Source organism: Suillus bovinus, assembly GCF_016758785.1.
Source record: "Suillus bovinus strain UH-Sbo-P2 chromosome Unknown EDB93scaffold_435, whole genome shotgun sequence".
Classification (NCBI taxonomy): Eukaryota; Fungi; Basidiomycota; class Agaricomycetes; order Boletales; family Suillaceae; genus Suillus; species Suillus bovinus.
In genome coordinates, this window is record NW_024542491.1 from 1 (window position 1) to 11,075 (window position 11,075).

The window sequence follows — 11,075 nt, forward strand, 5'->3', positions numbered from 1 at the left end:
ATGGGTCATTTCTGGCTATGCGCTGACGGCAAGCTGGTCTATCACAGTCTTGGTCCTCCTGGGTGACAGCGTCCTCTGTGAATTGGGAGACGAGTTCCATGGTAAGGATCTGTTAAGAGGTTAATTTGAATGGCACTAACAAACAGATTAGGCTGATACTTTATACCCTCCAATTCACACTGCCAGTCCCAGCCACTGTGATACTCGTCATGTTCTAACTTGTCACCTGCATGTGCATGTTTGACTTACTGGTGGTAAGTACTATTACTTTCTACTCTGACATGAATTAGTTGACAATCTTGGGTAGGATTCACTGCATACTATACGACCCGGACTTGGAGTTGCCTGTGGCAATCCCGCAGTGAGTGAGGTGAGTGATTTCCTGGTAATCACATGGTGGTGCACAACTGCAGCTGGCTTTTGCAGGCAATGGTTTGACTGACTTTTACACAATGACTGCGGCCTATGTAGAAATTGGACAAGTCTGGTAACTGTCCTAATTCTAGGTAAGTCTATTCTATGGCCCACCTAGTCTATGGCTCACCTCCACTTCTCCTAGATCAATGAGAACGTTGTGACAAGTCTGGTAAGCTCACAAACTCCATTCTTCCAGCGCAATACCATCCAACTCAGAGGTCAAGACACCATGTCCGATTCACATACTAACTTAAAGTATCCGATCTACTATCTGTGAGTCACCTGTGTATCTATTAACTGTCCCGCTCACAAACTCCATTCTTCCAGCGCAATACCATCCAACTCGGAGGTCAAGGCACCATGTCTGATTCACATACTAACTTAAAGTATCTGATCTATCTGTGAGTTGCAAACTCCATTCTTCCAGTGCAGTACCATGTGTCTAACTTGGAATTACCTGCAGCACCTATCGGTCCAAATCGCCCTATCCGAAACTCCTTTTGTTCAGAATCAAGTGAGTGGCCTTATTGTGCACTTAATAATACCTAAACCCTTATACTTACTGCATCCTGGCACGCTTAAAAGAGCCTTCGTGCTTGGAAATTGTAGAATCTCTCACCCTTCCATACTTTAAACATTCTGGCATGCCTAACCAATGGAAGCCAACCCATACGTGAACTTATGGATCTTCTATCTGAGTCTAACTAACGTGTAATTGCACTGGCAGCGCCTCTTGAGGAGATCACACCTCACATCCTGCGCTTGTGGAGAGCTCATCAGACTGACCAGGCAATTGTGGAAAGCTTGCGGAAGATCATTGATATGTCCCGCTATGGAATAGGGTAAGTCCATTGCCATTGACTGTTGATTTCACCCGTCCTCAATGTTGGGTGCACAGTATTACAAAATTCAAGGAGATACGTAATGCTATGGGACTTCAGCGTACTCGGCAGCAAAACCACACCATTGAATCCATCCGTGATGCCATGACAGACCTTCATGAGGCATATCCAAATGCTGGGGCTCGAGAAATGGTATCACTGCTGTTTCACAAGAAGGATATGAGCATGTCAAGGTATCTGATTTGTTTCTCACTGACCAGTTGTGAGTTTGACCAGCAATCACAGGAATGTGGTTATTTCATACTTTGCTGCATACGAGGCAGGCCTTGTGTGCCAGCGGAAAGCCCGTCAGCTTCAGCAGAGGCGATTCTGGGTGGCTGGTGTGAACAACTTGTTCACTGTGGATCAACACGACAAATGGTTTCGTTTCAGTCTTGCACTGCACACGGGAATAGAACCATTCTCCGGTCATATCATGTGGATACGAGTTTGGCACTCGAACTGCAACCCCCAGCTTATACTCACTTATTATCTCGACACCATTGAGAAACTAGGTCATAAGTTCATTAAAACTAATACCTATGGTGCTAGTAACTCAGCGGTTTATCAGACATTCCTATGATTACTCAGAGCGACCCAGGATCTGAGAACTATGGAATTGCCAATGCGCACACCATGCTGCGCCAAATGTACGATTCGTCACTGCAGGGCACATTGCAACACCGGTGGATGCGCAGCAAGAAGAATGTTATGCCCGAAATTGCCTGGTCTCAGTTATGCCGTAGTTTCATGCCCGGCTATGAAACACTATTGGACGAAGGTGTGGAAAGTGGTTGGTACGACAGCGATAATGTTCTTCAGGTCATGGTATTTCGGTGGGTATTCATTCCATGGCTGCAATGTGAATTGGACAGGTATCAAGACCGCGTCAATAATACTGCGAAAAGATGTGATCGTAACAAGGTATTTTATTTTGCAAATTGTTATACACACCACCCTCACATGATAATTGACTAGATTTTGCCTCATGGCATGCTGAACCTAATCTACGACTCCCCCGAAGACTTTGGGGCAATGGACTTTAAGGTGAGTTTCATTCTTCCTACTGGTATTACATTCTCATGTTGATACACACTAGGTGATCGTTGATCAAGACAGCATAGATCATGTACGACACATGTATGTCAAGCCTGACCATCCCGTATTCGACTTGGTGCCTCGACCACTTGATCAATACATTCAACACCATTATGATGACCTTGGTCGGCCTCCAGTCAACCACCAATCAGCCTGGCGTGTCTACTTAGATATACTTCACTCTATCCAAATTGCCACACAGCTGCTGCCATTGATCCATGTTTTCATTGAGGAAGACCCCTTGCCTCTCCTCGAACATGAGAGGGAGTTACTATGTGCCAATGATGCACACTACATGGGCGGTGTACGTGGAGGACTAGATCTTGGTACATTTTGTGTGTTGATTGAAACGAGCCCTATTCTAAATGGCCGGTTACAAATTAGATGCATCTGACCATCGCCAATTGGATTTACTCGCAGAGCAGGATGAACCGGACACATCTTTACTTCCTGCTGAGCAAGTTGTTGAAGAGGAGGGGTTAGCTGCTTGGTTTTCTGATGAGGAAGAGGCTGACGAAACAGATGATTGGTAGATATTATAGCAATGCTAGGAAGTGCCGGTCCCCGACTCCAATGAAACGGATTGATTGATATTGCAGGTTGTACAAAGCAATATATATATATATCATTGAAAGAGGTTCTTGCGGTACACGGTGTCCCCATGTTGCACTTACCTATTATGGGTGATGTGACAGTGACAAAACGAGCACGGCTGTCCTGCTTTCCATACAGTAGGTTGACATTCTGCCGGATTCTGCCATCTGCCGGTTAGGCAAAACCAGTTGGCAGAATGGCGGACTTAATTTTCATTATTGACGCGACGTGACCTACATCTAGATTGTTTATCCCCGGACTACTATGTGATTCTGCCTATGCAAATCTGCCAGCAACCATTCAGGCTGAACAATAATTCTCATTATTGACACGACACAACCTACACCCAGATCATTCATCCCCAGTCTATGTGTAGCTTTTGCTCTCTGGTCTAGCGAGTAAAATCACGTATATTGGTAAGCAATAATCTCTGATTTTACAAACGGTAACAAGAACGTTCGTGTAGCTATTTGGGCTCGGACCCGCAGGGTCTCGTGACCCGAAACACCATTTCCTATCTGTGGAGAAAGTCCATGTGAGCTGTGATTCCCAATGATATAGGAGACTTGCGACGTGTCATAGCTCAACATGGACACCCGCTCTAAAGGAGAAAGTTCGATATAGTATTTTGAAGGTGTGCTTACCTCTCTAACGTGTTTGCGGCATTGTATATCGCGTGAAAGGTTCTAGGGCAGGCAATTCTTGCAAATACGGCGCCAGTATGACTGCATGTTTGCGCAGATATAATGTGAAGGCTTCACTTGACCATCTCCCAATGGACTTGACCACATCGAATGGTATTCCGCGGAGCAAATATTCTAGCGCCCCTCCTATGCGCAAACCGTGCCCTTTGAAGTTCCCCATTCCAATCTTTTTCAATATGCCGCTGATTCTTTTCCAGAATTCGGTGCGCGTCAGTGGTCTGAATCCTTTGACGTGTTTCCATGCGAATAGATGTCCATCCATTGGTGGATCATTGATTGCAAAGTGATGTAGGAGAGCCGCTTTGGGGTCTGTCAAATCGTTTTGCTGTGCCCAGTGTACTGACTCTCCTGCTGCGGCCGCTTTGGTGCATGGTAAGAAGATCTTGGTTACGCGAAATTGATTACGATCTTCAATGTCAAACTCTACGTTTGAGCGTTTGACGTGCTTTCTAGGATCAAATGCCGATATGGATTTGACCGTGATTTCGCCTAATCGACATAGTGCGTAGAATGCGCTTGTCAGACATGCGTATACTGCAGCGTCACGCGATGCTGTTAAGTCCAAGTGCAAACAAATTTCGAGGATTAATTTGATGGAAAACAGTGCTCGTTTTTCACGCTTGGATGTGGAAGGAGTGAGTTCTGCAGCTCCGTCTAACGCTGCTTTTAACTGATCTTGCTGTATATTCCATGGTTGACCATGGAGCGTGTGCCAAGCTTTGATCGCGTATACGTAGTTTCCTAGCGTTCTTCCAGAGTATGATCCTGCGCAACTCGCCACGAAGTTTAGAAGTGTCTTCGTGTCTATGGGACAACACTGATCTTCTGGGACATTCCTCTCATCACAAAACACGTGGAATACCAACAGTCCTGCCCCGTAACATTCTCTTGTTCCAACCGCCCATGATAAGCTCATCACTGTCAATACTCTCTCCAGATCCTCCTCGGTTATGGCTAAACGTTTCCCGTCCGGTCCTGCAGCTACTCTGGATGTGAATGGAAACCAGAGCTTAAGCCGGTCCCGTGCCAAACAATGAGGGCGCAGCTGCGAGGGTATTGGTACTAAACCTGTTTTGTACGGTTGCGGTCTGACTGATTTGTTCTTCAGGCAGTGCGGCTTTGAAACGGGACTCATTCCTCGCCCTGCTGCTGCTCTTGGCGGATGAAGAAATGGGAATCTGTGCTGTATCGGATCTCTTCACTGTCGCTTGTGCCGGAATCGATGCTAACAGGTCTATCATTGGCGTCATTAAGACTTCCTTCTGTATCACTGGTCGAACACTTCGTTGTAACTGGTGTTCGTGTCAGAGAGGAAGGGTCTAAGTGCTTCTGGGATGGGGAGAATGGGGAGAAGAAGTTCGGCGCTGCTATAGATCCCTCTGGATGGTCCATCTGCTGGGTTCTGTTCGCTTGCGACGTACGCTGGATGGAATGAGTAAGCCGATCCGGAATCAGTGGATAAGGTCGAAGATTCAGTCGAAAGATGGTGTTAACCGCTGTATTCCGACTATGTCCGTTCTTCCATCCCTCAATAACTCCTTGGTTGTCCCCAAATACTCTGAAGTGCCTTTCCTTTCTTCCCATTGCGATAATGTACTGAGTAAGGAATTCAAACCCCACCGCTTCGGCCCAACCGATGTCCTTTTGTCCTTTGAGTGTCTGCCATCCTTCACGCAAACGCCATGCTCGCCATCTGTCTCCAATGACGATAGCAATTCCAAAGCTCGTGCTGGCATCTGAATATGCGGCTGGATTGAATAATGTAAGCGGTTTGGGAATGACACGACCGACAAACGGATTCTGTAGCAGTGTTTTCCACCAGTTGAGATCACCCTCAAGGCTCTTAACTGGTCTCCATGGGAGAAACAGTTTACCCATCGCGAGGCGCAGCATCGCCTCCAGCGACGTAAGATATGTGCGTCCCTTGGGAACGACGAGCGTAGTATGTAAGAGCTTACCATACAGTTGCTGCACGTCGAGGAGAGTGTGCGTGCTCCGTTGCGACCATTGCTCAATCGCTGTGAGATACTTTTGTTTCTTTTCTTCTGCCAAATATACTCTGTCTTGTGCCAGATCCCAAATGATCCTGATGTAGGGATTCGAGTAAGCAAAAGGTTTGTCTTTGAGAAATTCCCACGGAACACCAATATCGTCTGAGACTTGGTCGATGTCCGATAGGTTGCACGAGAATCGAACATCTTCTGCCGATCTAACTGACGCCCCTGACAAGTCTGCAATAGGGAATCAACAATCCTCGTCGAATTCCTCCAGGGTTCCGTCTTCGAATATGTGTCCCCCAAACCAAATCCTTCCTCCATCCTGATGCTGTCCTCTCTCTGTAATGTCTCTATGCCATTGCTTTCTCCTTTCGTTATATGCTGCAATATGTTCTGTAAGAATGCGAATAAAAACATGATCGTCGACCCATCTCGATGCTGGCCCGATCCCCTTTGAGCAAAATATGTCAAGACAAGCGTCTGCCAGGTTACCATAGGCTCCGGCTGATGGTCGCAGGCCGAAGCACATGCACGTGTCGATGCAGAAATGTTCTTCCGAGATTTGCACGACGGCTCCTGGCCATTGTGAATGGTGAATTGGAATCGTGCGATAGGCTTCGGAGACGTCCCTGATGGCGATCTGAGATCCTGGTGGAAGCCGGCTGATTGTGAGCGCGAGCACGTGAAAGGTGCCCCAAGTACTAGGAAAATCATTTGGATTAATGTACGAGTTGATTGATGCATTAGGAAATTTAGAAGAAGTAGAGTGTGGAAATGAATAATTCTGTATGACACGATACCGTCCAGGACGTCCCGGTTTGGGTATAATGGAGAACGGAGACGACTGAAAAGGTCCGATGAGATTCTGGACTTCATCAGCTTTGAGCGGACCAATATATCTTCCCTTCTTAAGTTCCATTTGAATAATAGACTGAAACTCTCGCTCGTATGTACCAATGGATTCTTTGTTCGGCGGCATTTGTGTGACTTTAATATTAGGGATGTTAAGAATGAAACCATTGCGAAGGCTGTTAGGAATGTGCAGCATATCTGTTGAGCAGACATGCTTTGACGAGATTGTGTTCCAACCTGTCCGGATTGTATGGTGTGACTGCCTTACGCTTTCTGAGCTCGAGGACAAGCCTGAGCTCCATGGGACGTGCTGCCGCACCCTGAACAAAAATGCCTTCGGTCGTGGGTGGTGTCCGAACAGCCTTTGACTCTTTGCCAGTCGCTGCAGACTGGTCTCCCGTCTCGCATGGTGAGTACTTTGCTGATTCGTGCGCAGAGAGTATCGTACTGATTCGTCCCAGAGTTTGGACACCTTGCACTCGATAATCCTGTGCAGGGTTTCGTCCAAGACAAACGGCACAGGCGGATAGAACACCTCCACCTGTGCCTGGACGAAAATCCTGCCTAGGTCTTTTGGCTCTGTTGCCGTACTCGGGTGAAGCTGCACGCTTATGCGACTCTCTCGAGTCTCTGTGCCTGGATGCGGACGTAACCCATTGTTCTGACTGAGCGCATGTTCGGCGCATTATATTGTGCAGCGTAGGCGTCGCATAGCATGTAGCGTGAGATGCGTGATGCGAGGCATGTGGTGTGAGGCATGTGGCATGTGGCATGTGGCATGAAGCAATACGACAGGCGTGACGATTGCATGTTGTATTGTATGAATTTTTAAGTGCGTGACAAAAGAAACAATGCGATAAAGATGAACATAGAATCGTAATAGAATATAATTATAAACTGACCTTATAATCGCGCGCGTTGTCTCTCTTGAGCCGTTCTTCCCAGTATACTTTCTCCCTCGTGTCTGCCAGTACTTTTTCATTAACCGTCGAAATGTTATATGGTCCTGTCGAGGATTTCGCTGCTACGTGCCAGCGTCTGCGTTGCTCGGCCTGATAGACCAAAAGAGTCTTTTGCGCTATTGGATCTCGCAAAGAACGATACTTGTGCACTTGTATGTTCCTCCAGAACAGTGCCATCATTCTGATTCGATCTTCCGGCCAGTTCGCTTCTTCCAAGGCAACTAGAAAGCGAGGACATGCCTGACAAAATTCCTCGAACGGTAAGTTCTCGTCATTGATAACCGACTTAGCGTTACGCGCTGATGCCGAAGAGATCCAGGCTGTAGATCCATCCGCCAAGGTTGATAGAACCATGGCGTCAGTCATCTATAGTCTTCTTGATTGATGCCTCGTCTAGCCCAGTCATTTGTGAAATACCACATTTCGACAGTATTCACCTTTGTCTAGTTTACGAAGAACGTACTGAGCAAGGTGTGACAGACGGTTCGTCTGGAATGCCCGTGTCCAGGATTGGAATATACTTATGTTTATTCTTCTTCCTTTCCTCCTTGCGTGCGGCATCTTCTTCGTCGATGCGTTCTTGTTTGACTCGTTCCTGTTCGTCTTCTTGTATCCTTTGTGCATGCTCCCGCTGCTCTCTGTCCTCAGCTAACTGCTGCTGCCACAAAACCTTGTCTGTCTCGTTGTTAGCTTGCCATATGTTCCTGAGTAATTGAATTGCTTGTTCTTCATCGACGTTCTCATTAATGAGTTGTGCTCTCGTGTTCGCAAAGTTAATTGATGCATAGTCCAGACAGATATTGAAATTTGGATCATTTCGAATTCTTGGCATAATTATTCGAAATTGTCTGACTGTTCTTTTTTGCGACGAAACGAGAGCGTTATCAAGCAGTGGAGGCGTTGTGAGTACTAGGTAGAAGTACGAAACAAGAAGTGTGAGAAAACTCGAGAGGCTGTGTCGCCACATAGACCTCATTCTACACGCGTTCTCGAATCTCGATCTTGCGTAGAATACAACGCACGTCAGACAGTGTTTGTAACAAGCAAAATGGACTAATATTTAATCAGAAAATATAAGTACATAACACTGGTAACTACTGTTATGCTACAAATGACCACAAATACCGAATTCCTGGCTTGGATAAATGGAGCCCATAAAAATTGTACCCCTTACAGCAATAATGAGTGTGGACATTTAAGAATGAGCATGGAGAAGTACATACAAGTGTGAACATGTGTAGATGAGTGTGAACAAGCGCAAATCAAATACAGATCTAGAAAGAAAAAAACTAGAATGACTAAACATATAAATATTAAGTTGGTAATTATAAAAAACAATTGTGAAAAAGGATAAACTCACCAAGACACTGCGAATGGTGGGCAACGACTTCGATCAGCATGGCGACCTTGAAGGATCACACACTGTGGATGGCAGACAATGACTTGATCAGCATGGCTCAGGCTTGAAGGAGGACAGACACACTCACACTGCAAACAATGGGCAACACCTTGGAATCCAGCATGGCTCGAGTTCAAACGAGGATTGGCACTCACATCCTGCGAACAGTGAACAATGCATGGGCTCGAGCTCAACGAGGTAGAACACACTCACTTCCTGCGAATGGTGGGCAACACATTGGGCATGGCTCAAGCTCGAACGAGGTTTGACACTCACATTCTGTGAACAGTAGGTGACACCTTTGATCAGCATGGCTCGAGCTCAAAGGAGGATCGACACACTCACAAGACTCAAACATGATGTGGTGGTGGTGGAAGAATGCGAGTGAAAAAAAAAATGGAACCGTGTGATAAACAAGCATGAGAGTAAATAAGCACAAATATTCAACGAGGCTCTTTGTTTATTTGTTTACACGTGTTGTCCTTGTTCATCAGATATCACCAAGTCTGTCTCTTCTTCTCTGCGCCCATCTTCTTTGCCCATCACTCTCTCGTTTTTTCGCACCCACCCACCTCCCTTTCTACTACTTCTAGCGTGTTTTGGTCTGTATCAGTGTTTCCTTTTGGACCCTCTGGTCTACACCACTTTTCAGACTCAACTTTTGCTGCCAACAGTCCAGGTCTCGTGATCATTCCATGGTGGTGAAAAATTGACAAGTATTGTGTGTAGTGTCCATCTGATACTGACTTTTGGTGCTGTCGTCCCATGAGAATGGATGAGTGATACATTTCTGGATGATTGTAACACTTTTTGGTTGAACTCATATTTAGATAGATACACATTTTGTATATTCAAGTAGTTCTTGATATTTTGTGATATTCACATTGTACATTATCGTCTTCTAGCGATTTTATTCCTAATTCTGGTAATTAGATAGAATTATCTGAATCACAACTTTTTGTGAAAATTATAACATTTTTCCCCAGGAGGGTTTTCCTGATGTTGAATCATTGGGCCGCTGCAGCCCTGGCAAATATTTCACTTGTATTGCAGAAAATCGAGCACTACTGATAACTGAGAGCAAACCAGTGTGCATACCCTCATTGCAAATGATGAGTTCATTGAAGAATGCAAGACTCGGACCAGGTATGAGACCACACTTCTTGAGTCAGGAGAATGGACACAGTTAAAGAGCAAGCAAGCAAAATCGGTGTATATACCCTCTTTGCAGCTGATGAGAATGTAAGACCAGGCATGAGACTGCACTTCTTGAGCCAGAATACGGACACAGAATTGAAGTCAGGTGCAGCTAGCACAGGAATGGCCTTCTTCTTGCGGGACTTCGGATCAACAGATTTGACAGGTGTTTGCGATGTCAGTTGTTTATGTGTTTCGTCATGGTTCAGGGTAAGCTATTGATCTATAGGCAGCAAAGGAGGATCTAGTTGCATTGTACAGTAAACAAGACCATGGTGTGTAAGTCACGTTGCACGTGTTTCAGAGTCCGACTCACCTTGCCAAATGTTGCTGCTTGACCAGCCAAAATCCATCCGAAATCCACATCCAAATCCACATCCAAATCGGCCTCAAAATCCAGCTTTGAACTCCCCTATAATATATAATGGCTCATTTCCTCCTTAATGGCCACAATCCTCAAAAATTCCAAGAAGGTATTGAGCACTTGGGCCAGAAATTAGAAGGGTCAATCCAGAGTGCTGGAAATTGCTGCTTCAGATGGTGAAGAAAGGAACAGCATTCTGTCTCGCTTTTGATCTCATCAAGGTGATTCAAGACACTAGTTAGTTAGAAAACACATTTAACTTGAAAATGTGCCTATAGTACTGATCAAATGTGTTACAATATGAGACATGGTGTGTTTAGTCATTTGTGTGTGTGTTCGGCATCTGTGTGTAAGTGAGTTTCCTGTATGTAATTTTTTGAACTAATCCAGCGCCATAGCATCGCACATGTGTTGCAATTGCTACACACAGACTCGGATGTAATAGTTGATCAATCTGTGATTCTGTGTGGCGGGGTTGAGCAAAACAACATCTGCAAAACAACAAAATGAACACTTAACTTACATGAGTTACAGACACTTATGAACACTTACAACCTCAGTAGTGCATGCTGCTGATTGGTGGAAGTAAATGTATCTCAGGTCTGACAAA

General features: G+C 45.5%; 3 protein-coding genes across 3 annotated transcripts; 1 reads left to right on the forward strand and 2 right to left on the reverse strand.

Annotated features, from left to right (window-relative positions):
• Nucleotides 1-1,239: 1,239 nt before the first annotated feature.
• Nucleotides 1,240-3,010, forward strand: EDB93DRAFT_1292724 (uncharacterized protein; the record flags this gene model as incomplete). The annotated part of the gene is made up of 7 exons (XM_041454582.1): nucleotides 1,240-1,259; nucleotides 1,316-1,492; nucleotides 1,545-1,813; nucleotides 1,870-2,222; nucleotides 2,277-2,345; nucleotides 2,398-2,722; nucleotides 2,781-3,010. The coding sequence occupies 7 exons, from the start codon at nucleotides 1,240-1,242 to the stop codon at nucleotides 2,927-2,929; spliced, it is 1,362 nt and encodes a 453-aa protein (XP_041300513.1). The 3' UTR covers nucleotides 2,930-3,010.
• A 4,423-nt stretch (nucleotides 3,011-7,433) lies between these two features.
• EDB93DRAFT_1098877 (uncharacterized protein) lies at nucleotides 7,434-8,337 on the reverse strand (the record flags this gene model as incomplete). Its single annotated transcript, XM_041446899.1, has 2 exons — nucleotides 7,434-7,871; nucleotides 7,969-8,337. The coding sequence occupies 2 exons, from the start codon at nucleotides 8,335-8,337 to the stop codon at nucleotides 7,434-7,436; spliced, it is 807 nt and encodes a 268-aa protein (XP_041300514.1).
• Nucleotides 8,338-9,871: 1,534 nt separating this feature from the next.
• Nucleotides 9,872-11,034, reverse strand: EDB93DRAFT_1110792 (uncharacterized protein; the record flags this gene model as incomplete). The annotated part of the gene is made up of 5 exons (XM_041448049.1): nucleotides 9,872-9,978; nucleotides 10,003-10,066; nucleotides 10,125-10,316; nucleotides 10,418-10,513; nucleotides 11,018-11,034. Coding segments are annotated over 5 exons (476 nt in total), but the record flags the coding sequence as incomplete, so codon positions are not given.
• Nucleotides 11,035-11,075: the final 41 nt, after the last annotated feature.